The sequence below is a fragment of the Microcebus murinus genome, chromosome 7 (assembly GCF_040939455.1).
Source record: "Microcebus murinus isolate Inina chromosome 7, M.murinus_Inina_mat1.0, whole genome shotgun sequence".
NCBI classification, from domain to species: domain Eukaryota; kingdom Metazoa; phylum Chordata; class Mammalia; order Primates; family Cheirogaleidae; genus Microcebus; species Microcebus murinus.
In genome coordinates, this window is record NC_134110.1 from 4,430,249 (window position 1) to 4,456,305 (window position 26,057).

General features: G+C 45.3%; 1 protein-coding gene and 1 non-coding gene across 3 annotated transcripts in view; both read left to right on the forward strand.

Moving 5' to 3' along the window:
• Positions 1–21,957, forward strand: part of IQGAP1 (IQ motif containing GTPase activating protein 1) — a 101,155-nt gene extending 79,198 nt beyond the window's left edge. For both annotated transcript variants that reach the window (XM_012763271.3, XM_020289108.2), the window contains exons 26-38: positions 430–654; positions 4,121–4,261; positions 4,355–4,439; positions 5,539–5,771; positions 6,378–6,510; positions 7,561–7,663; positions 8,474–8,609; positions 9,365–9,452; positions 12,990–13,202; positions 13,939–14,105; positions 14,454–14,576; positions 17,902–18,010; positions 20,413–21,957. In XM_012763271.3, the coding sequence (XP_012618725.3) occupies positions 430–654; positions 4,121–4,261; positions 4,355–4,439; positions 5,539–5,771; positions 6,378–6,510; positions 7,561–7,663; positions 8,474–8,609; positions 9,365–9,452; positions 12,990–13,202; positions 13,939–14,105; positions 14,454–14,576; positions 17,902–18,010; positions 20,413–20,526 (1,870 nt within the window). In that variant the 3' untranslated portion in view covers positions 20,527–21,957. The remainder of the gene's footprint in view (positions 1–429; positions 655–4,120; positions 4,262–4,354; positions 4,440–5,538; positions 5,772–6,377; positions 6,511–7,560; positions 7,664–8,473; positions 8,610–9,364; positions 9,453–12,989; positions 13,203–13,938; positions 14,106–14,453; positions 14,577–17,901; positions 18,011–20,412) is intronic.
• LOC142872241 (small nucleolar RNA U13) lies at positions 15,664–15,767 on the forward strand. Its single transcript, XR_012920455.1, has one exon. It is a non-coding gene; the product is annotated as a small nucleolar RNA U13 (small nucleolar RNA).
• Positions 21,958–26,057: the final 4,100 nt, after the last annotated feature.

Consider the following 26,057-nt stretch of genomic DNA (forward strand, 5'->3'; position numbering starts at 1 on the left):
GCTCCTTCCCACTGTCTCAGAGGCACCCAGTTTGAGAGTCACGCCTGCCTATACCTTTTCTTGATCTCAATTAATTTGTGAACAATACTTACCCTCAGGAAGCTTGCACTTTTAAAATTAATATAAAGTGTTGGTACTTCCGGGGAGGGGGTAGAATTAAGATAATTTGCTAAATTAAATTTTAGGAACATTCTGTATTGGGATATACTTTCCAAAACTGATCCAAACATTAAGATTCTATATTTTTGTCTAATAGAGGACCTACTAATCACTCCCATGATTGAGTGTGTAGCTGTAGGAAAGTCCTATGAGTGCTGGGAGATGTTTCTAGAGAAAGACTGCTTCCAGGAGAGAGGATCTTTAAGTCGGAAAGATCTTTTAAGCTGATAGGTTCTGTGATAAATTGAATTTGTATTTGCGGATTTATAGGTCAAAGGTAGATCAGATTCAAGAGATCGTGACAGGAAATCCTACCGTTATTAAGATGGTTGTAAGTTTCAACCGTGGCGCCCGGGGCCAGAATGCACTGCGACAGATCCTGGCCCCGGTTGTGAAGGAGATTATGGACGACAAGTCTCTCAACATTAAAACCGACCCGGTGGATATTTACAAATCTTGGGTTAATCAGATGGAGTCTCAGACGGGAGAGGCAAGGTATGGTGATCATAACCATTTCTCTTTCGTGTCATTATTTTCTCTTTTTTTTAATTAATGTAGTTATTAACCTTTGATTTAAAAACAAAGAATTATCCAAATAGTTTTTCCTTTAGAAAACTGTTCTGTAACTTGTTGACCTGGTAATGAATTCACTTATTTAGCAAATATTTATTGAGCACTTACTGTGTGCCAGGCACTGTTAGAGACACATACAATAATGCAATTATTAAAGTGAAACATACAATAGTGAATGAAACAGACATGCTCCCTGCCCTTTCTTTGGAAAGGCAAGTATGCTCGCCAGTATCCCAGTAAACTTATTGGGTGGGAGAGACAACAAACAGATACGTAAAAGTATAATTAAAAATTGAGGGAAGTTGTGTGAAGTTTTATGTAGGGTACTGGAGCTAACATGGACAGGGTGATTAGGGGAAAGCCTGTCTGAGAAGGTGAAATTCCATTTAGCTGAAGCCTAAGGGATAGATGGGGCCTGCCTTGCTAAGAGCTAGATACAGAGTGTTTATGTCTGAACCCTCTAAGGTGGAGGATCTAGGACCTAAAAGCACCCTGGCGTAACTAGACATGCAGTTGAATGGGAAGGTTTGTGTAGATTGGGAGAGATCACTGTGTTTCATTAAAGGAAAGAGAAAATGGTGTGGGGTGAATGGTGAGCTGCCTTGGACCATTGTGAGCTGGGCTAACTAAATTAACATATTACAGGAGATTACTCTGCCAGGCAGTAGTTTACCAACATTAACTTATCTAAAGCAAAAATGCGTCAATCAGATATGAGTGATGCTGGGAAAGTTGAATTCACAGAGCCAAAATGTTCTGGCCTTATTCAGCCTGGGTGAGGAATGGAGATGTGACCAGTTGAGGTTTTTTTCTTGTTGTTGCGGAGTAGTGTTAGATCATGCATGAAGCTCTCTGGGGCTTAGAAGGAGTAGCTTTCCATGCTATTGCTATTCAAAGTGTGGTTTGCAGACGAATAATGGAAAATCATCTGTGTCAGGAAGCACAGTGTTTATTTTAAATGACTTTTCTTCATAGTGAGACTTTCTCAATGAAGGAAGCATGTTTTGATTTCGTTCCAGCTCAGTGTCCCTATCTTATCAATGGCTGGTCTGGAGGCTGGCCAGACTGGCACTGCTCTGCAGCGTCCTGCCTTTCATGTGTACCAGGGGCGGGTGTACCCTGGGCAGAGAATGGAGCGTTCTGCTGATTCCTGGAAAGAGCTTATCCCCTACTGGGAATCATTTGGCATTTGATTTGGTTCTTAGTACCACATAAGTCTGTCACCAGGAGTCAGTCAGATCATTGTGCTGGGTGTGATTAAAAAAAAATTTTTTTTTTGGCCTGCACACCTGAGGCCCAAATCCTGGAATGTGGCCCGCCAACTGCAGTACTTGTCTGGGAAGTTCTGCCCGCAACCCGGGGCATCCCTAGGTCATAGGCCCATGGACACTGGCTCAAGCTACTAAGTGAATTCCTCTGGTCCACCAGCCGGTCATTTTTAGATCAAAATTCCACTCGACACGTCGGGATTTTTTTTCTTCTGGGTGACTATTAGAAACTGGAATCTTATTTTGCTTTTCATAAAAGGGGAATTGATTTTACCCTTTTAAAAAATCCCCACGATTGCGAGGGTGCCAGTGCGGCGGGAGCCCGTCACCCTGCGGCCTCCACACACAGCGAACGGGATCTCCTCGCCTCTTGGGGACGGGGGTGTTCGCTTCTAAGATCTTAGGAATTTAATGTTCTATTCTCCGACTGTGACCATTGCTTTTAGCACTTTGATTCCCTTGTTACTGCTTTTTAAATGTCACAGGTAAAATATGCAGTACTCTTCATCATCCCATGTGTCCAGTTGTTTCTCGCCGAATGCTTCTATTAATTTTTGCAGAATTCTTGTATTCACGGTTTTCCTATCGTAATTCAGCCACGCTGCGGCAAATGGAGTTGTGCCCCTGTCTGCTTGTCCTGGTTTCCTGTGTCGGCCACGACAAGTCACCACACAGGTGGTGGCTTAAAACGACAGAAATTTATTTTCACTGAAATCGTTCTCTCTGAAGTCAGGGTGCGGGCAAAGCCTCCAGGGCCTCCAGTAGAAAGTCTGTTCTTGCCTCTTCCGGCTTCTGGTGGCTGCCGGCTTCTCGTGACCCTGGGCCGTGCGCTTCCGGTCTCCGCCTCCGTGGTCGCCTCACTGCCTCCTGTGTGCGCACCCAATCTCAAGCCGGCTCTTTCTTATGATGAGGCCCCTGCGATTGGACTTAGGGCCCACCTGGATAATCCAAGAAAGTACCGGAACCTTGATTCCCCCACCCCCACACTCTGTTTTGTCTTTCCATCTCTTTCCTTATTTCCTTCCCGATTAAGCCTTGGCCCCGTGTCCTAGCGCATCTGCCATCCCGGCCGGTTCCTTCCGACCGTGCCCTCTCCTCGAGCGATCCTGTCGGCAGCTCTAGCTTCAACTCCTGTGCGTAACCGTCTCCTCCCTCGCCAGCGTCCGAGGGGTCACCAAGTCCCAGTGACGGTGTCTCCTTAGTCTCTGTCAGATTAAGGGCTTCTCTTGGTCCCCACTGCGGCATCCTCGTTCATGCTCTCATCATCTCTTGATCAGACTGTGGCACTGGCCGCCTATTTCTTTTGTCTGTGACTGTCCATCTTTAGTTCATTCCTCATGATGGGCCACAGCAATCTTCTCAAAATGAAGATCTCCAATTTTTTTTTTAAATTTTTAAAATTTTATTTTATTTTTTAGACATGGGAGTCTTGCTATTGTTGCCCAGGCTGGCCTCAAACTCATGGGCTCAAGTGATCCTCCCATCTCAGCCTCCCAAGTGGTTGGGACCACAATGTGCCACCGTGTCTGGCTTAGATCTCCTATCTTTTAATGCACCCCTAGCCCAGCTTCTAGGAAAGTCCAGACTTGTTAGTAAATTATATACAGGGCCCTCCATGACCTGGTCCCTGTTTACTTTTCCACCCTCATTTCTCCTCTTCTTCCTCTTTGGATTTGACCTTCCTTCCTAGAAGACTCTAACCCTGCTTTTTTCCTGAGTTCAGGTGTCGCTGCCTTTCGGAAGCCGTCCTTGGTTTCTCCAGTCCGAATGAAGCCCCTTCCCTGGGGTCCTGCAGTGCATTTGCTAAACTTGTTATTTTTAGCACAGTTTGTTTGTAATGATCCGTTTGTCTCTCCCATCATACGTAAGAGACTCAAGAGGGGGTCTCGTGTCTTGCCCTCAATTCCCAAGCCCCTGTCATAGTGCTGGCACACAGTCCAGGGCACCCGATTCACAGTTGAAAACCTGAGCTCAGATTCTAGCCCTCCCACTTAGCAACTCTGTGAGCAGGAGCGTGAGTTACTAATCTGGGTCTTTCTGTTGCTGAAGGATGCGGTCCCTGCCTCAGGCTGGACCTGGCTGCTGTTCTGACGGAGTTGGGGATTTTTTCTGCTTTCCAGCAAACTGCCCTATGACGTGACCCCCGAGCAAGCTCTGGCTCACGAGGAAGTGAAGACGCGGCTGGACAACTCCATCAGGAACATGCGGGCCGTGACGGACAAGTTCCTCTGCGCCATCATCAGCTCTGTGGACAAAATCCCGTGAGTGCCGCAGTTGTCCTGACCCCGGGGGGCCCCTGGCCTTCGCACCCTCCTGCCCCTTGGCCCTTCTCACCGAGCTCTGTCCACCCGCAGTTACGGGATGCGCTTCATCGCCAAGGTGCTGAAGGACTCGTTGCATGAGAAGTTCCCCGACGCCGGTGAGGATGAGCTGCTGAAGGTGAGGGTCCGAGAGCCGGCAGATTCCTGCCCTTCCACAGCCCCGCAGGAAAAAGCTGTTCATATAAACCTCGGTCAGGCCATGGAGCCTTAGACTCTGGCAGCAACTCGCCCTTGATCTTGAGCCTTTGAAAGCAACTGTGAATGTAAATGATAGCTCTCTCAGTGTGGAGCCGTTCCTCTGCAGTTTGAATGGTGCATAGACAGCAAACAAGTGGAGAAAGATGGATTTTTCCTGTCTCGAGATACATTTCTTTGAGTCCTGTCTTTTCACTGGAGAACTGCTCCCTCTGCTGGTGGCGAGGCGAATAGTCGCAAGTGCGGTCGCTTCTGCTAAGGCGGTGGCTGGGAACTCTCTGGCTCAGCTGTGCTGCTCCTCCTCTTTTGTAATCTGAATGCTTGTTTCTTCTCTCTCCTAGTTCTGTGCTTTCCTACAGTGAGGCCTCGATTCTAGACTTTCTGTTCAGGTGAATTAATTTTATTTTTTCTGGATGTACTCTAGGGGAAATGCTGTGACTGTCTCCGAATTCTTCTGTGGAAGAGATGTGTATTGAGTGACTTTAATTTCAAAGGCATGAACTTGGCCTTTGAAGTCTGCAGCATGAGGGTGATGGGGGTTGGACAGATTGCACTGTGCTCATTAGGTTGTGTTCAAGGACTTGTGTTAACCATGTTCAGTAGCTTCTTATAACGAAAGCCCACCTATGTGCAAGTAAAAAGTGCACGTGGCTTACGGCAGCCTCATTTGCTACTGTGACGTGTGAACAAAAGATGCCCGAAAATGCTTGGTGACAGACTTTGAGCTTGACATTTTTACCTTCTAAATCTGCTTTCGTTAATTATTAGTAGTGGTTTTCAGTTCTGTTCTCTTTTTCTTTCTTTTTTTTTTTTTTTAACCACATCCAACAAAGGGATAACTTGGTTGTTTTATTTAGGTTGTTTTATTTGAGAGAAAGTGTGTTTGCATGTGTGCATGTGTGTGTATTTTTATTTTTCCCTAACAGGACTGCATTTTCTGGTTTTCTTTGCTAGCAGAGTCATTTGTAGCTTGCTCGATGGTGTGGTTTTTCATACTCATCTCTCTGTGCCGCCTGTTCCAGATCATTGGCAACTTGCTTTACTATCGATACATGAATCCAGCCATTGTTGCTCCGGATGCGTTCGACATCATCGACCTGTCGGCAGGAGGCCAGCTGACCACGGACCAGCGCCGGAACCTGGGCTCCATCGCAAAGATGCTGCAGCACGCTGCCTCCAACAAGATGTTTCTGGGAGACAATGCTCACCTGAGCATCATTAACGAGTATCTGTCCCAGTCCTACCAGAAGTTCAGGTAAGGGGAAAAGGACAGGGTACTTGAAGAATTCCCTGGGTATATTTTTACTTCCGAGGGGAAAGGCAAGATTAAATACCACCCCTCACTTTCCCTGCACTGCCGTGTTGTAGGGTACGGGTTTGATGTGCTCAGGGCACCAGAAGGTGGTACATTCATTTTGAAGAGGATTTTCATATGAAACAGACAATACTTAACATAAAAACAATGGTTATGCATTAGGCACATGTTACTTTATAATCAGACAGGAACTGGAGAGTGCTTTTAATATTTGCAGATTAACTTCTGGTTTTGAATTCAGTGCCTCATTGCACGGTTACAGAGTGAGAGTTGGTTCTCATGATGGCACCGGTGTCTGAGAAATGTTTTAAATTACAGTTCAGTGGTTCTTGTGGGTAGAACTAACACTGTAAAACTAGGTAGAGAGAAGTTATCAGAGTCCGCATCCAAGGCTGTCAGGTAAACCTGCAGTACTTTGTCTAGAATTAGCTGTCTCGACTGGCTTCTGCTTGAAGCCATTGCATGACAGGCTTATGGAGTGTCCTCTTGCCAGTTTCTCATGCAGATGTCACTTGTTGGGGGGCTGCCTCCTGTGTTTATTTTCAGGCGGTTTTTCCAAACTGCTTGTGATGTCCCAGAGCTTCAGGATAAATTTAATGTGGATGAGTACTCTGACTTGGTAACCCTCACCAAACCGGTTATCTACATCTCCATTGGTGAAATCATCAACACCCACACTGTAAGTATTTTTCTGTAATTACTTAATTCTGTTGCTCTGTCCTTAATTACCTTCCCTGGCTGCTGCTAATCTCTGGAAACCAAGTTATCTCACCTCCCTGTGATCTTACTGACACCACCTCTCCTTGTTGTCTTTCTTCCTTTGCTTATTATTCTTAACAATGTCTACTGCTAAGTTTCTACAAGTTATCCCTGGGCTACCTGCGTCAGAATCACATGGGCTGATAGCTAAAAATGAACTTTCTTGGACCCTGCCTCAGGCCTACCGAATCGGAATCCCCAGAGATGGGCTCCAAAATCCACACTGCTCTAGTAGTGGCTCGTTAGAATAATGTGTTTACTGCTCCTCCTTTTTTACCCCAGCCCTCTGTGTCATTTTTCTAACTTGATCTACGATACCAGCTTCTTCCTCTGTGTAGCCTTGGAGTGGGTTTTTCCCTTGGGTGCACCCTCTTCAGATTCTCAAATCATTTCTTTCACCTTTGGGGATGTGTAGAACGGGAAATGAGGACATGTGTAAAACATAAAGCAGGTTTCAGCCACTGTCATTTCTGAGGACATGCCCTGGGATGATGGCATCTGGAAGGCTTTGCTGAGTGCTGCTAAGATGATGATGACATTGATTTGGTATACTTTCGTATGAATTAAAAGATGTTGCACACTGGAAACATTAAGTCAAAGTCTGAATGTGAGTTATTTGGACAGGTTGTAGGGTACATTGGTGACTTCAGGTATTGAACTCTGTGGGTTTCGTTGTTCTTCCTTAAACAGGGCGCATTTGAATCCTTACAGCTGTGAGGTTAAGAGAGTGCCAGTCTTTCCTCTCCATCCATCGTCATATATATGTCCTGCAACAAAGCCCAGTGTGGTGCTCTATGTATTATATTGATTGGGGGTGGTTATTTTGCTGGGGATGGGCTTGTCAGTTCTTTGACTACAGGAGCTTTGTTGTCTGACCTCTTCTGTGCAGGTCACTGCTAGGCAGTGTGGGCAGGGGGTGGGGCAGAGGGTCGGGTGTGGACGTGGAATTGATCACTGGGTGTCGGTGCAGCTCCTGTTGGATCACCAGGACGCCATTGCTCCAGAGCACAACGATCCGATCCACGAGCTGCTGGACGACCTTGGCGAGGTGCCCACCATCGAGTCCCTGATAGGTAAGTTCTGTCTTGACTGCCTGGAAGGTGAGAGGGACCGTGACAGAGGAGGGCTATAATGGGCACCTCTGTTTCTGTACCGTACCGAACTCTGGATATAGATTGAGAGACAAAACAGATGTGGTCCCTGTCTATGAGGACAGGGACCACAGAACTGAAGTCCGTGGAAGAGTCACTTAAAATACAGATGCACATATAGAAATTATAAGTCCTGCAAAACAAAAGGGTGTTTTGAGAGAGAATTGATATGACAGTGTTGAAGTGATTGGTCACTTATTTTTGAAATTATTTTATTGCCAATCCTTCACTTGGCTTTAACACCTTCTTTCATTCCTCAGTAAAGAGTGTTCTTGTCATACTACAAGTGTTGGCTTATTTAAGTGTCATCTTAGATTTGTATCTTTTTTTTTTGAGACAGAGTTTCACTTTGTTGCCCGGGCTAGAGTGAGTGCCGTGGCGTCAGCCTAGCTCACAGCAACCTCAATCTCCTGGGCTCAAGCAATCCTGCTGCCTCAACCTCCCAAGTAGCTGGGATTACAGGCATGCGCCACCATGCCCAGCTAATTTTTTTCTATATATATTAGTTGGCCAATTAATTTCTTTCTATTTATAGTAGAGACAGGGTCTTGCTCTTGCTCAGGCTGGTTTCGAACTCCTGACCCTGAGCAATCCGCCTGCCTCAGCCTCCCAGAGTGCTAGGATTACAGGCGTGAGCCACGGGCACCTGGCCTGATTTGTATCTTTTAGTTGTATTATTTTCCCCCAATATCTCATTTTTATTGTGCTTTTTCTACCCTCCCAAAACTTTAGGGGAAAGTTCTGGCAATTTAAATGACCCAAATAAGGAGGCGCTGGCTAAGACAGAAGTATCTCTCACGCTGACCAACAAGTTTGATGTGCCTGGAGATGAGAATGCGGAAATGGATGCTCGGACCATCTTGCTGAAGTGAGTATGCAAAGCAGGAGAGTGAAGCGAGTGTGATCCAAAGATCGGCTGGCTTTGGTGAGTGAGCCCGCTCGGTCGTGCCTGAGTCGGTCATCCTGGCCTGTCATAGCCATCGTAACTATGGTCACGTCTCATACTGTACTTGGCACAGGACCTATCTGCCTTATTTTGCTGATATGCTAAAATGAAATTTAAATCTTAGAAATCCTAACCATGGCACCTGCTCTGTTGTATAGTTGCTTGTATTATATGTACTGTTAACACAAGCCTTGGGCCTTGAGCACCGTGTGTTAGCCCCTGCTCATTGGGACCTCTGTGAGGTGCCGTTTGTCCTGCTGCTGCTTAGGTCCACCTGAGAGGAACTAAAATACCTGGGAATGTTTACTTCTTTTTTTTTTTCCTTTTTTGAGCTAAAGTCTCACTCTGTTGCCCTGGTTAGAGTGCTGTGGCGTCAGCCTAGCTCACAGCAACCTCAAACTCCTGGGCTCAAGCAGTCCTCCTGCCTCAGCCTCCTGAGTAGCTGGGACTACAGGCATGCGCCACCATGTCCAGCTAATTTTTTCTAGTTTTAGTTGCCTGGCTAATTTCTTTCTATTTTTAGTAGAGATGGGGGTCTCACTTTTGCAGAAGTTGGTCTCGAACTCCTGACCTTAACCAACCCTCCCTCCTCTAGCCTCCCAGAGTGCTAGAATGACAGGCACAAGCCACCCACGCCCAGACCACGTGGTAATGTTTAAATACTTTTTTCATTTCAGCACAAAACGTTTAATTGTGGATGTCATCCGGTTCCAGCCAGGAGAGACCTTGACTGAAATCCTAGAAACACCAGCCACCAACGAACAGGTAAAATTTAGGGTTTAACACATTCCTTCATATGGTAGGTAAGCTCTCTGTGATGGGCGCATGCCAGGGTTAAAGGAGGGGAGATGCAGATAAGATGTGGCACCCTGGGGGTGAGCATGGACATAAATGGAGCGTGGTGGTAGTTAGCGCTTGTCCGAGACAGGTATTGGCTCCTAAATCCAGAAGGAGATGTTCTTAGGGCATGAAGCTCACTATTGGTGCTTACATGCAGAGAGAGTGTGTGAGTATTAATTTCACCTGGGGCAGAATTGGTGAGTCCATCCAGTGTAGTAATTCCTCAGTGTCTGCAGGGCCCCAATAGCCCCCAGTCCACCTCCTGCCTAAACCTGAGGATGTTCAAGTCCCTTATTTACCTATAACCTGTCTATACCCGCCTCCTGTATATTTTAAATCATCTCTAGATTACTTATGCCTAATATAGTGTAAATGCTATGCAAATAGTTGTTATGCTGTATTAGTTTTTAATTTGTACTATTTTTTTTATTACTTTTCATTTTTTTTTTCTCTCCAAAATTGTTTGTTTGTTTTGAGATAATCTCACTGTATTGCACCGGCTAGAGTGCAGTGGCGTCAGCCTAGCTCACTGCAGCCTCAAACTCCTGGGCTAAAGCAATCTTCCTGCCTCAGCCTCCCAGGTAGCTGGGACTTGGTTTTGAGGCACATGCCACCACGCCCAGCTGATTTTTCTATTTTTGTGGAGACTGGGTCTGGCTCTTGCTCAGGCTGGTCTCAAACTCCTGACCTCAATTGATCTTCCCACCTTGGCTCCCAGAGTGCTAGGATTACAGGTGTGAGCCACCAAGCCTAGCCTTTTTTCAGATATTTTTGATCCAAAGTCAGTTGAATCCATGAATGCGGAGGGCTGACTGTAACTTATTGAATATTATATAGGTGGAATTCTGTTAAGTGCTTTGGTAGATAGAAGAAAAATACAGAATGTGGTTCTTAAACTAAATGAACTCATAACCTTATTGGGGAAATATGACATATATACCTGAATTAATGATAAGACCATTAAAAATTAACTATGGTATTAACTATACAAATGATAGAAATTTGAGGAAAGAGGCCAATGAAGAGTAATGCATCGGGAAGCCTTCATAAAAGAAGTAGAACTTGCAAGATGTGGTGGCTCAACGCCTATAGTCCCAGGTACTCTGGAGGCTGAGGCAGGAGGTTCACTTGAGACCAGAAGTTTGAGGCCGTAGTGTGCTATGATCACGCTGGTGAATAGCACTTGCACTCCAGCCTGAGCAACATAGTGTGAGACCCTTGTCTATTTAAAAAAAAAAAAAAAAGTCCAGGCACTGTGGCTCACATCTGTAATCCCAGCATTTGGGAAGGATGAGGTGGGAGGCTTCCTGAGGCCAGGAGTTTGAGACCAGCCGGGGCAACATGGCAAGACCTTGTCTCCACAAAACGTTTAAACATTAGCCAGGCATGGTGGTGTGCGCCTGTAGTCCCAGCTACTGGGAGGCTGAGGTGGGAGAATCACTTGAATCCAGGAGTTGGAGGTTGGTGTGAACCATGACCGGGACTCTGTACCCTGGCCTGGGTGACAGAGACCATCTCTGTGTTAAAAAGAATGTGGAACTTGAGTCAAACTTACAAAGGATAGGTAGGGTCTGGGTGTGCACGTAGGAGAGGACATGCTAGGCAGGAGAGCCCATGTGGACAAAGGGACAAAGGAAAGACAAGCATGACCTGACGAGATGAAAGTGGAGGTGAGTAGTGAGAACGGAAGCACTGGCACCCCATTATTTCAAACTCAGGAATTCGGTACTGCAGAGATGAGGAGTAGCACCTTTGTAGGCTTGGAGACCATTTAATGTTCATTAATTCGGCAGAGCTTATCAGAGCAGTGGTAGTGGAATCATCTAGGTGTGTGATGAGGCCCAGGGGCTTGGGCGGTGGGGAATGGTGGTGAGAAGTGTTAGATGAGTCACTGCGTGTCTGAGACCCCTGTTTCTCATTGGTCAAACGAGAAAGTAGGTCAGGTCTTTCGTTTTCAAATTTTAAGCATGGGAATCTGTTTAATCGAATGACAGCTTACTTAGAAGCCCAGTATGCAGAGCAGGTGAAATCAGGGCTACTTTGGTAGCTCCAGGAATGGGGCGTCTGGAACCCAGCCCTCTGGGACCCTGTGGCACCTGTTAAACTCTTAAGACTGTACAGAAGACATTTGACAGCTCTCAGCTTTTAGATGCTATGACTGGTTATTGATTGGATGTGTGTGAGGAGCAAGGAAAGAGGCATAACCCGGAACTGAAATGGGTTTAATTAACCTCGAAGGAATTTTGAAGCTGGGAAGGAGGAGCGAGTCTTTATTGAGATCCTAGTGTTTATTTGGGGCTTTGACCTGTGTTCTTTCATTTAATCCTTGTAGTGTCTCTATGAGGTGAATCTTTTCATCCTCATTTACAGATGAGGAAACTAAGACCCTTACGGGTTAAATAACTTACCTAAGACCATCAGCAGGTAGTGGCAGATCCAGACCTGGATCCAGTTCTGTCTGACCCCAAAGCTTGTGCTCTTTGCCTTATGTGATGCAGAGTAGTGTTGACACTAGAGGAAAGGGGAGGATTAGGAAAGAAAGTTGTTCCAATTTGGGAGGAATTACAAGTCTGAACTGCAAGCCATTCCAAGTGTAAACATCCTAGTGCAAACAGCTCAAAATGTGGCACTGGAGCCCTAGCCACAAAGATTTGGGATCTGTCAGCTGGGAAGGCTGTCATTGACAAACCGAGAGAGTAGACAGAGAAATGGCCGTGAGTCACTGGATGTACCCAATCCATGCTTAGGGTGAGAAGAAAATGCATCAAAGAAGAGCAAGGTGACAGCTAACAAAAGGCACTGGATTTGTGGTGGGGGAATGGTAATCGGTGACAAGAGCAGTAGATACAGAAGCCAGTTTGTAAGGAGTTAGAGAAGAAAGTGCTGAAAGAATGGACCAGCAAGTGCAGATCATTTGTTGGACAGGGATATATTGGGCAGACGTGGACGGTGACTAGGAAGGACGTGAGGATCAAGGGGAGGTTTTTCCTGGTTGGGACCGTGGCGTTTGCAGCATGTTCGGAAGCAGAGGGAAGGCTGATCGTGATGCAGCCTGGACAAGTGGTGAAAAGACTTAGCGAGGTTCACTGAGTGCCGATGTGGCCTCAGTACAGTTACAGCAATCACGGAGCTGTGTTTGGAATAAAATTAAATGGGTTTCGTGTCCCAAGATGTGAGAGATTTGATAATGGAGTCCAGTCACCCAGTCGTACCTAGAGTCCAGGAGAGAAACCCAAAGAAGTTGTGCGATTTCGTGGATATAATCGCTTCTAGAGGGAAAGAGATCTGCCTCTGCTTCGTGCACTTTCTCAGCTGTCAGTGAGCAGGGGGCAAGATTTGTTCCCCTCTGCTTCCAGGATGGAGTTTAAGAACGATACCAATGCAGGTGCAGATATGCTGTGTAAATTCAAGCTAAGGTTTAGTGTGGCGAACTTGCCAAGAACTTCTTTTCCTCCTCTGCAGGAAGCAGAACATCAGAGGGCCATGCAGAGACGTGCCATGCGTGACGCCAAGACTCCCGACAAGATGAAAAAGTCAAAGTCTGTAAAGGAAGACAGCAACCTCACTCTTCAGGAGAAGAAACAAAAGATCCACACGGGTTTGAAGAAGCTAACGGAGCTTGGAACTGTGGACCCAAAGAACAAATACCAGGAACTGATCAACGACATTGCCAGGGTACTGCATTTGGGGGACAGCGACGGCCTGGCCTCGTTTAAAGCTGTTTGAGAGGCTCCTAAGGAGACAGTGGAGACAGCAGCTGTTGGGACAACAGCAAGCAGAGTGTCAGTTCACAGGCGGTCGGTGCCCTGCCTGCTAAGAAGCCACTTCTGGCTCTCTGTCCCCAGGGCCTTGCCTGTCCGGAGGTGACTTATTCTATGGCCTGAATTAACATGGAGAGGACCCTAACTAGAGTCTCCTATGGCTAAATTCGGCTTTGGCCTTACAGAATTCTTCCAGATCTTTTTCATGATTACTGTGAAATATAAATTCACGGTAGTCCCTGATTTGTGTGAATCATTCAGAGGGAATGGCTTTGGTGCTGAGAGTTGAGGAGTCTCTGCGGTTGAGGCAGCACCATGCAGGCTTGGGGACCCGGGGATCACTGTATTACGATTCTCTTTTTCCCGCTGTCCCGACAACATATTTAAGAGGTCTGAACCAGCCTTGTAAGTAAGTTCTAAAAGCGTGAAAGTCTAAAAGTGACACATTTTTCCCCACCAAAAGATGCAAATGGGGCAAAAATATATCTGAATTTCTGTATTAATTTGTGAACACAGATTACTACTACCTGTTAAGAATGCGTGGTCATAGTCAAGGCAGAGTTAAGCACCGCTGGGTTCTAATGTTAGGTTGATTCAGGAAGTGCATGCTATCTGTTCTTATTTTCCTAATTTGAATAACTGTGTTTCAGGACATTCGGAATCAGAGGCGATACCGACAGAGGAGAAAGGCTGAACTGGTGAAATTACAACAAACGTACGCTGCTCTGAACTCTAAGGCCACCTTTTATGGGGAGCAGGTGGATTACTACAAAAGCTACATCAAAACCTGCCTGGATAACTTAGCCAGCAAGGGCAAGTGAGTATTTTTTTTTTTTTTTAAGAATCCATATCAGGGGAATGAATTAGGGTGGGGAAACATAAGTAGAAGCAACTGAGGTGACTTTGGGAATTTTTACCTGACACACTGCAGCTATTTATCACATTAGTCCTTCATTTTGCATTTAATTGTTTGTATAATTGACTAGTCCCTTTGTTAGTATATGACGTAAATAACACTAGCTAAGCATCCCTTCTTCCTAAGTCTCTTCTTGGCCCTAGAATCATGGGAAGGAGAACATCTAGTGATCCCAAACCTGGGTGTGCCTCAGAATCACTTAAGGAATATTATGAAGATTTGGAAGGTGACATGATGTAATTTTTACAGGGTCTCCAAAAAGCCTAGGGAAATGAAAGGAAAGAAAAGCAAAAAGATTTCTCTGAAATATACAGCAGCAAGGCTACACGAAAAAGGAGTTCTACTAGAAATTGAGGACCTGCAAGTGAATCAGTGAGTATTCTTTTACTTTATTAGTTGATTTTTTTATTTCTGCATTTATCACATTTTTATTTTCTTGCTTTTTTCTGGATGGTTACTTTTATTATTATTTTTTTTTTCTTTTTTCTTTTTTTTTGAATTCAGCTGGAAATGGATGGTTACTTTTAATATTTTTTATGTATTTATATATTTTTATGTGCAGAATTAGGCCTTATACTCAGAATTAATGTCTGTCATAAAAGAGAAAGTATATCTTTTCCTTGTTTGTGGAGCATTTGTCTCAGGGCATGTTCATATCCATATATTGTGATCTGATCTTAATTTTTCCTCTTTAAAGCATGAAGCCATTCCTTGGATTTCTTCTGTATCTGAACCAAGAATAAGTAAGAGTAACAATAAGAGGAGTTTAGTTTATTCCACTTGTGGCTGGGACCCAGGGACTTCGCCTCTTTTCCTTTCTTAGCTCGCATGTGGGTCTGACCAGACGTCCTCCCCCAGGTCCTGGGCCCAGCGGCACCAGCATTAGTTGAGCACCTGCTCAGTCTGCCCCGTGGCCTCAGGCCACTGAGCTTTCCCCTTCTTGTGTCTGATAAAAAAAGACTAAAAAAAAAAAAAAAAGGTTTACATTTTTCTGATTCTAAAAATAATATATAATCATTATTGAAGTGTGAAAATACAGTGAAGCATGAGGTAAAAGCACCTATAACCCTGCAGGCCAGAGATGCCACTGACGACATCTCAGTACATTTCCTTCTATGCCCTGTTCACATGAGGATGGTCTGCCAGCCACTTGCACACGAGCTACCCGCTTGCCATTCTTCATCATAAACTGGGGCAATGTTTGTAGTCATATATCCAACTTTTTCCTCACAACATTATTGTAGGCATTCTTCATTATGTCATCATTTTAACCCTAATATATAACCTATATTTTAATCATTCACCTATTGTATGACACTTAAATTGACTTGACTTTTTGCGTTTATTATGCATGTGATAACACCTTTATATGCAAATGTTTGATCTTTCTTTCGATTTTTTAAAAACAATAGATGCCTAAAAATGGAATTTCTGGTCAGAGTATAAAAAAAACTTTTTTATCCTTTTGTAGTTCGTGCGTGTGATGATTGGGTTTTCACGCTCACGTGTGAGATGTGTCTCCCTCAAACCTTGTTACAACGTCGGCACATTACCTATCTGATGTGAAAAGAAAAACAGTTTTTTTTATTATAAAAACACATCGAATTTACCACCGTAACCATGTTCGAGGGTGCGGTTCAGTGGATCCAAGTTGCTGTGCGGCAGATCTCCAGGAGTTCAGCAAAACGGAGACTCTGCACCCATTAAACAGCTGCCCTCCCCTCCCGGCCTCAGGCACCCGCAGCCCCGCTCTCTGTTTCTACCAGTTCTACTACTTTAGCTACCTCTCATAAGTGGGCTCAGATACTAGGCGTCTTCTGATTGGCTAGCATGATGTCCTCAAGGTTCACCCGCGCTGTGGCATGTGACAGGACTTGTTTCCTGTGTGCGGCTGGCTGTGTCGCACCGTGCATGCCTTATCCATCCTGGTGGACACTCGGGTCCATCCCCTTCTTGGCTGCGGTGATGACGCTGCCCTGAACGCGGGTGTGCAGATAGCTCGTCGGCTTCCTGCTTCCAGTTCTTTGGGATATGTACTCCAAAGTGGAGTTCTGGAGCATATATTCTGTTTTTAACTTTCTGAGGAGCCTGCCATACTGTTTTCCATAGTGCTTGAAAAAACTTTTAAACTTACATGTATTGCCAGAACTTTTACCAGTAATCTGAAGTGTGTATGAAAGTAATCGTCTCACCACTTCCTTGCTACTATTGAATAATAATATAATTTTTGATGTTTTTGAATTCAGTAGTTTTTTTTGTCCTTTTGATAACGTGTATTTCTTAGATTTCTTGTTGAGGGTTTTGGGGGGCTTTTGTTTTTTTAAACATGGCTTATTTGTATTTTCTCTGGTCAGTTTGCAATTGGGGGCCTTAGTCTTTATTTTATTTTATTTTTGAGACAGAGTCTTGCTCTGTCGTCCAGGATGAAGTACAGTAGCATCATCATAGCTCACAGCAACCTCACTCCTGGGCTCAAGTGATCCTCCTGCCTCAGCCTCCCGAGTAGCTGGGACTATTGGTGCATACCACCACGCTTGGTTAATTTTTCTATTTTTAGTAGAGAATGGAGTCTCACTCTTGCTCAGGCTGGTTTTGACCTCCTGACCTCAAGTGATCCTCCCACCTCGGCCTCCCAGAGTGCCAGGATTACAGGCGGTGAGCCACCATGCTCAGCCTCTTTGTTTTGTCTTGTTTTCTGTGGGCTTTTTTGGAACACTTTATGGATTTTTTAAAACTCAGTCTCATAATATTTATTATCTCTTCCCTTTTTTGGTCCTTATTTTCCACTGCTGTTCAAGTGCTTTCCTCTAATTGCCTCTCTGACTTCTTTTTAATTTGTTTCTGTGGGCTTAGAAGTCAAATGGCCAACCAGTTCTGTTGAAATAATTTATCACTTAAAATAAGCATCTTTAAGGAATAACCCGTGAGGTGTTCCATTTGAGTAAAGTGACTGCGTTTCCGTATGTGGCCTTTGTGAGCTCTCTTTTAGCTTCTTGGTGGGCTCTTTTGCGTCTTTCATGGTGGTCCTCGGCCCTGTTCATAGTAGGTAAGGGGCTCCACAGCTGCGTTCTGGGTGAAGCACTCTCATCACGTGGGGGACAGCATAATCGTTCCTCCTCCTGGGGCCATAAAATTTCCTGGCATGTAATGTGTTGAGATTGAATGACACCTTAAATATTTTTAATAATAGAAATTTATCTCTGGTTATACTCGGTGCATTTATATACGTAGTATCTACTCTATCTAGAAAACCTCCACCCTTGGTTGTTTTGGTACTGACTGCCTTTTGTTTACTTCTCCCAATCCTCAAAGATGCATGCATTCAGACACACGCCCCCTCTCCTTCCAGCCCAGTTTCTTCCTTTTACCATTAGGTCTCATTAGTGGCCAGCCACGTGGAAGGCCAAGAAAATCCCCTGATGTCATCCCATCACAGGCCACTTGTAGCATTCCTCAGTGTTCCTCTTTCGGTAGAGCGCACGTGCCACAGGGCGTGGCTGCCGGTCCTCTCTGCACGCCTGAGCAGACGGCACTTAGAAATGGTGCCCCGTGCCGTCTCCCTGCAGAAGTGCCTCAGACCTACGGTTTCTGCCCCTTTTCACCCTTAGACTTACTTGGTTCATCTCCTTTCCCCACTTCTCAGAATTTTTATATGCGCACATAGAAACCACACTCTTGTGATGTTTTGTTTCAACAGGTTTAAAAATGTTATCTTCGAAATCAGTCCAACAGAAGAAGTTGGAGACTTTGAAGTGAAAGCCAAATTCATGGGAGTTCAAATGGAGACCTTTATGTTACATTACCAGGTGGGTTGCACCAGGTGGGACCTGCAGCTTTCTGGGTAGGGCTCTTGTCCTGGTGGGAGGAACAGGTAGAAAGGTGACCCACTCGGGGAAGGCTGTCCATGGTCGGCACGAGTGCGGCTTGGGGGGGGTGGCGGTCAGGGCTGAGGATTCCTGCATCGGATCTGCTCTGTGGCTCTAGAGAGCTCTGGCAGACGAGTACGTTTCCAGAAAGCATTTGTCTGAAGCTTCCGCCTAGCTTTGCACCTGAAATGAGCGATTCCTTGGACTTGAACAGAATTCCTAAGGACAGGTGTTGACAGTACACGATTGTGAGCCTACTTAGTAGCTTGAAATGTTTCTTCTCATTTCAGTTTCCTGTAGGTGCATTATAGGTACTTAAAGATGCACTTCTGACAAAGGTGTATGTAAATTTTTTTTGTAAACTAAATTGTGTCTTAAATTCGAAAAGAACTCTCCTGTGATTCCTTTTGTAGCATAAAGATCCCTAATTTTTTTTTCAATTTGTCATGTTCCTTTGTATTAGAAATTATTTTATGTTCAGTAGTGTGTGAGCATTGGTTAGAGGCTTTCCCAAGATCCCTAATTTTTATTTTGAGATTTTTTGCACATTAAAAAACATCGGGGCATCAAGCGGATTCCCAGGTAGCATCCAGACGCCTTCGGCCTGGTGGCACCGGGCGCCTGCTCTCGCCTCCTCGCACTGCGTCACGCCACGTGGGTGCCTTCCTGCGCCCCTGCGTCCCGGCTCCTCATGCCGCCCGCCCTCCCGCTCCCCGCCACGTGTCGCCCCGTCACTTGTCGAGCGCTCGCGTGTGTGTCACCTCCGAAAGCCTCCCCCAGCCACGCCGGGATAGACGGTCCCTGCTTCTGTGGCCTTGGAGGCGTCCTCTGTGTGCAGCAGGCGTTAGTTAGCTCTCTTCCCTGCCACCCCCTGGCACGCACGGCTCCTCAGGCGCAGTCGTGCTTCTCGGTGCTGCCGTGTCCCTCGCAGCCACCGGCAGGCCTGTGAAACACGGGAGCTGCACGACGCGAAATGGTTTGTGGCGCACGTAGCCAACGCGCTTCACGCGCAGAAACGACGCTCTCATTTCCTCAGCTTCGCCCCGTTCCGTTAGGCCGGTCTGCCCGAGGCAGCGTGTTCGTGCGTGTACAAATTCATGACACGTGGAGCGGCCGCCGGGTGTGTGCTGTTAGGTTGGGCACAGGTGACATGTCCCAGCTCTCGATGGAGCTGCCAGGACTTTTCCAGAAGATTAATTGATTGGACTTTCGGGGCCCCCTGGAGCCCCTTACTCTTGCTTTCTCCTTCACTGCTCTTCTCAGGTTCAGGGGTGAGGCCACGGAGTCGTTGGACTTGTCCCGGACAGTGGAGGGTCGAGGGTAGGGCAGGCGCCCCACAGTCGGGCCTGGGCTCAGGGCGCCGACTCTGCTCCGCGGGGCAAGTCATCTGCCGGCTCTGAGCCGCGGTAGCTCGTCCCTAAACTCGAAGACCACACCGCGCAGGGTTTCTGTGTGGGCTGAACAAGATGCCATCCAGATACCAGCCTGTGTCGCCAGGCCCGTGGCAGCCACCTAATAAACGTGAAGTCCTCTTTTGCCCTTGCCTGCAGGCTAGAAAAACTTTCTCAAGTGAAACAGAGATTAGGGATCTAGTGGATATTACTGAGACAACATTACTAGCCCTGTGTCATGTTTAATGGCTAGTGTATGTCACCTCAGGTTGAAATGCCTTCACCTTTTCCCGATTTATTAAAATCGGTGACCCATAACGTAGATGTGATGGGAAAATGTCTTTGTAACTTCTGAAATAGAAAGCTTAGGTGTGTGTGACACCTGAGCATGCCTCGTTTTATTGTCCCTGTTTTGGTTTTTTTTGTTGGTTTTTTTTTGAGACAGTCTCACTGCATTGCCCAGGCTAGAGTGAGTGCCGTGGCGTCAGCCTAGCTCACAGCAACCTCAAACTCCTGGGCTCAAGCGATCCTCCTGCCTCAGCCTCCCGAGTAGCTGGGACTACAGACATGCGCCACCATGCCCGGCTATTTTTTTCTATATATATATATTAGTTGGCCAATTAATTTCTTTCTATTTATAGTAGAGACGGGGTCTCACACTTGCTCAGGTTGGTTTCGAACTCCTGAGCTCAAACGATCCACCCGCCTCAGCCTCCCAGAGAGCTAGGATTGCATGTTTTGTGTATTTTGATGTGAACAACATGACTTCCTGACTCTGAATCAATCAACCAGATTCCATCGGCCGTCGTGCCCCGTCGCCCCGGCCACTGTGCTCTCGCCCCACCTCTCGGCTGGCGCGAAGGCCGGGCCTCCCTCCCCGGAGCCCTCCCCACACCGCGGCCTCTCTGCGTGTTCCGCAGCCGTGACTGTCCCGATGTTGTTTTTGAACAGGACCTGCTGCAGCTACAGTATGAAGGCGTCGCAGTCATGAAGCTGTTTGACAGAGCTAAAGTAAATGTCAACCTCCTGATCTTCCTCCTCAACAAGAAGTTCTACGGGAAGTGATTGGTCCTCTGCTGCCAGCCCCGGAGGAGGAAGGAAAGCAGCACCCACGGCGGCCTGTCCGGGCCCTCCTCTGCCCCCCCGGGCAAAGCCCCCGCCCGCGGCGATGCCTCGGTCTCATGCACTCCTCACGCCGCACGTTTAACTGCTCTCGCTCTGGCTGGACGCTTGTTGTCCCTTTTTCATAGTGAAATTTCGTTTCAGGCTTAGTCTGACCTTTCTGGATCCTTCATTTTCTTCTATCACTTAGGGAAGTGTGGAACTCCACTAAAATCTCTCTGCTGTTACAGTCTCAGAGGTGGCATTGCTGTATCGTAAGCTTTACTGTCTGTTTTACTTAGCAGTGGGGTAGGAGGACTTGAATTCTTGTGATTCAGAAGTGGAACTACTAGCACCAGTAACATGCATACATAGAAGATACACAACTAAAATGTCAAGTCATCAACGGTTATTAGGCTGTCATTTAGAAGCAAAGTTCCTTTAAATTTCTGTCCCATCAGTAAAATTGAAGTATGCAGGGGATCATTGGTTCTCTTCCATTCTGTTTTCCTTTATGGGCAGGAGCTAACGGAAGTCACTGTTCCATGTTCAAAGGAAGCATTTCTAGAAAAAAAAGGAAATACTGTTTTTAAATTTCACTGTCAAATTTAGGCAGTTCCATTGTGTCACTCCCTCACCAGTGGATGAGGGAAGCTCAGTGATAAAATTCAGCTCTTGCGGCACCTGCCCATTGATACCGGTGCGCGCAGATTGACTCAGTTCCCGGAGATGGGCCGCTGGTCCCCAGAGCAGAGGAGCGGGCTAGCCCTAGCATCGACTGTAATTTTTTAAACTGTTTTGTATCTTTCGTGCCTTATTCAAGCATAGATTTATTTCTTAAAATGTTGGGTAATAGGAATTTTAAAGATTTATATAATGCTTCAAAAGCCTTTAGAATACTCTTAGGAAAAGAGGTTTTTTTAAAAATCGGTCTATCTGTATATCTGAACTCTTAAAACTTTTATAGCTAAAACACTAGGGTTTATCTACAGGGTTGCAGAGGGAGAGTCCTGCCTTAAATAGTCTAAAACAAAACCAAACCAAACCAGCCAACCCATGTTCCACTTGAGATTAAAATAAACTTTCCCCCGTTTCTTTCTCCTCTTTTGCTACCCACATTGTGCCTTTATTTTATGAACCCCATTTTTCTGGGCTTAGTCAAAAATAATTCATTTCTAAACATTGAATTTAGGAAGATCTTGTTCATGGATAAAAAGTCATGTATGCTTTTAAAAAAAAATCTGTTTATCCAGGAAAATATATTGAAATCATGCTGCTGAGCCTCTGTTTCCTTTGGTGTTTTGGTTCAGTGTTCTTTCATCATAAAACTTAATAAACATTTAAAAATTTACTGATGTATATTTAAAGCCAATAAACTGTGTTCATAACAAAGTATATGGCGTGTCCCTGTTACAAGTGTAAGTGTCGGAGAAGTGTCGCTGTGGGACTGCTCACTCAGCTCCGCGGTGTGGCGCGCAGTGCAGGGGAAGGGCTCGCCAGGCCCCTGACCTTGTCATTAGTTGTGTTTTGGAAGACACGTTTTTTTAGTAAACATTTTTCCCAGCTTAAAAGAATATGCTGGCCAGGCACGGTGGCTCACACCAGTAATCCTCGCACTCTGGGAGGTCAAGGAAGAAGGATCGCTCAAGGTCAGGGGTTCGAGACTGGCCTGAGCAAGAGTGAGACCCCGTCTCTACTAAAAACACAGAAAGAAATTAGCTGGACAACTAAAATATATATAAAAATTTAGCCGGGGCCGGGCGCTGTGGCTCACGCCTGTAATCCTAGCTCTTGGGAGGCCGAGGCGGGCGGATTGCTCAAGGTCAGGAGTTCAAAACCAGCCTGAGCAAGAGCGAGACCCCGTCTCTACTATAAATAGAAAGAAATTAATTGGCCAAGTGATATATATATAAAAAAAATTAGCCGGGCATGGTGGCGCATGCCTGTAGTCCCAGCTACTCAGGAGGCTGAGGCAGAAGGATCACTCAAGCCCAGGAGTTTGAGGTTGCTGTGAGCTAGGCTGACGCCACGGCACTCACTCTAGCCTGGACAACAAAGTGAGACTCTGTCTCAAAAAAAAAAAAAAAAAATTTAGCCGGGCATGGTGGCGCATGCCTATAGTCTCAGCTACTCGGGAGGCCGAGGCAGGAGGATCACTGAGCCGAGGCAGGAGTTTGAAGTTGCTGTGAGCTAGGCTGACACCATGGCACTCTAGCCTAGGCAACAGAGTGAGACTCTGTCTTAATAATAATAATAAAAAAAAGAATATGCTGTTACAACTAGCATCACCTCAAAAATGGGACCAACCAAGTGTGTCAGCCCTGTTGACAACCCTTAAAAGAGGATATCCGTCCCAAAGGCCACATCCAAGACAGACAATAAGCAAAGCTTATAACTCCTTTAATAAAATGATTCAATTATTTGTAAGGATTAAAGTTTCCTTAATGAGCAACTTCCACTGCAAAATAGCACAAAATGCACTTCAAGAATGTTGATGACGACTCTAGAATTACTAAGCGTGGAGAACCCCTAACTCTCAAGTTGTGGTGCTCAAACCACGTGGCTTGCAGATTTTATTTATTAGCTGTAGTAGTCTCTGTCTCATCTCTCCTCCTCTGACCTTCTCTTCAAGCAGCCATCCTGACATTTAGCGTGAATTTACTTCCTCCCGAGAATTTGGACTGCCCATCAGATTGCTGCTGCACACAATTGCCTTTATATCTCCGTACGAAATAAAAGGTCATTTGTTCATGTTTGTGTTTCTTTTTCTCAGTTTCACTGTTAGCAGTTCCTGCTAAACAATGTCAACTACAGTGAGACTTAATAGTTAAAACTACAACAGAAAACAGCCCCTTCTTTTTACAGCCTTTTAAAAGGAGCAGACGCGATCCCACTAGCAAATCATTGAATATCTCAAAGCGATTTTTAATGTTGAGTTTACCATTTTCAAACTTAAAATACCCTTACCTGACCTAGTTTACAAGGTATCCTTATGTTACATGCTTAAAGTATCTTCAACATACAAACAAGGGGATGAGGGAAAGGAGACATGCTGCTGAATTCTGATTGGCTCCTAGCTGGGAGTTCACAGTGGCAGCCCGTGGAACAGCTTGCTGGGTGCTGAGCATGTGGCCGGGTGGCCCGCCAGGGGCTTCTGTCCTGAGTTACCTGTGAAGTATTGACAAGACGGGGGGAAATTGGGTCTGGAAAAAGCAAACAGGGAAAGTGGCTTCCTAAAGGTCAGAGGGCAGCCTTACTTGCAAATGCAAACGTCTTTATGCATCCTGTCGCGCTTGTGAACTGGCTAGCGTCGCTATTAGAAAATCAGAGACTGGAATACGGGGACAAACAGGAACAATTCTAAAATAGACCAAACGAAAAATTGGAGGTGTGATGGTGGTCTGTGCAAGTGGCTGGGGATGACCCCACAGGACTCTGAGGAAGTGGGGAGGCAAGAAACGGCTGGCCCGGTGCCAGGACCTTGAGGAAGTCCCCCCTGGAGTCTGTTCTCACAGGAGGTGATGCCGTCTGGCAGGTTTGTCACTGAAACCTGAAATACGTCTCAATAACTTTTGCTCTACGTTGTCCTGCAAAGAATCAAGGGAGTTAGGCGTTTATCGAGGCATAATAATATCCAGTAAGGAAATCAGAGGAAGATGAGGGAAGCTGGAGTGACGCCAGCAGGCACAGTGAGTGCCTTGGAGTCCCAGCAGGGGAAGGGGACTGGGGCTGTCACAGCCATGCTGGCCACGCCTTTGCCTGTGTAACCCCGAAAAGAATTTGAGAAAACTTACACAACCCTTCACACATTGTAAGTCCGACAACTAAATTTTTATGTTTTAAGTTATAACGTGTGTAATTGCCAACTGTGAATTTCAGGATAAAAATTGGCTCATAAAAATATCAAATGGAACCCACTATCATTCGCTTTTAAAGGTGCATGAACACAACTCTTGGCCAGTTGGAAATTTTACAACTTTTTTTCTCTTTAAACTCATATTTCTAGTCTAAGACCCCCACAGAATTTTATCTTAGTGTAATATTTTAAAGCATGTCTTATTTTTGACCATGTGTAATAAAAATTAAATTTTATTTTGTGTGACCATAGGGCTATTAATCCACAAAAACATTTTGCATCGTTACAATTATTGCTAGTACATATTTCATCACAGTAACGGAATATATTTTCTTGACGTAGAATTCTAAAAGATGTGAGACACATTTCTTAATGAGACAAATGAAGGTGTTTTAAAGTGAAGATTTAAAATGTTATGAATTTGCTATGAGTTAAGGCTCATGACCAACTCTTTTCCTACTTTTCATTTCTATAAATGTAAGAACTCTGAGAGAAATTGAAGTGTTTGATTATAGGAAGGTCACCCATTTCTTAGGAAATATCCCAAAAACCCTCAGTGATTTATAATACATTATAACATGATTAGGTCCTTCAATTTTGTTAAAAACAAAATTACCCGATTTGGAGAATAATTTATTATCTAATCATTAGATCATCTGTTTTCTCAGGACTTGGAAAGGTGACAAGGGCTTTGCCAAGCCTTTTTAAATGACTTAATTACTCCCATAACCCTTTGACTTAAAGATGACTCATTTATTCAAATATGTTAAGATACTTTGGGGAAATAGAAATATTTTAATACTTGGCACTACAATTTTTAAACTTATCATGGAAAACTTTTGACGTACAAGTGGAGGGAACAGCATGATGAACTCCTGTGTGTCCCTCTCCAGTTACTGACACACGGTCAAACTCCTCTCACTCCACCCACACCCCCTGGGTGGTTTTGACAAATCCCGGGTATGGTGTCCTTTCAACCATAAACACTTCAGTACCATCTCCCAACACGGTTTTCTCAACGGGGAGCGATTCTCCCCAGGAGACATTTGGTGATGTTTGATGTTTGGAGATACTTTTGTTTGGCCCCAGGAAACAGGGTGCTCAGGGCACCCGGTGGGCGGAGCCCGGGATGCCGGTAGCATCTGGCCACACAGCGTGACAGCTGCCATAGCAGGAAGTAGCCAGCCCCTGACGCTCCCAGTGCCTTGCTGAGACTCCACTCTTACAGATAAGGACTTTTAAAAAAAAAAGCCCCATACCATTATCACACCTAAATATTAATAATTTTTAAATATAAAATATGCAGTCATTGTTTAAATTTCCCCATTCATCTTACTTACAATAGTTTAAACAGTTCATACATTTGCATCAGGTGCCTAGCAAGATGCATCCGTTACATTTAGTTGGTAAGTCTCTAAAATCCATGAATTCTTTTCTACCTTGCAATTTATTTGATTTTGATCCTGTGGAATCACACGCTGGGTTTCTCATCTCATCCTTGTGGATCAGACTCAGTTCTAAACCGTCGGCTTAGAATATTTCAGAATTCCTATTACATCCCATCGGGGGGCTCATATTAATATTTTTAAGCTGTGAAGACTGACTGTTGATTCAGATGTTGCAGCTTAACCCGGTCGTC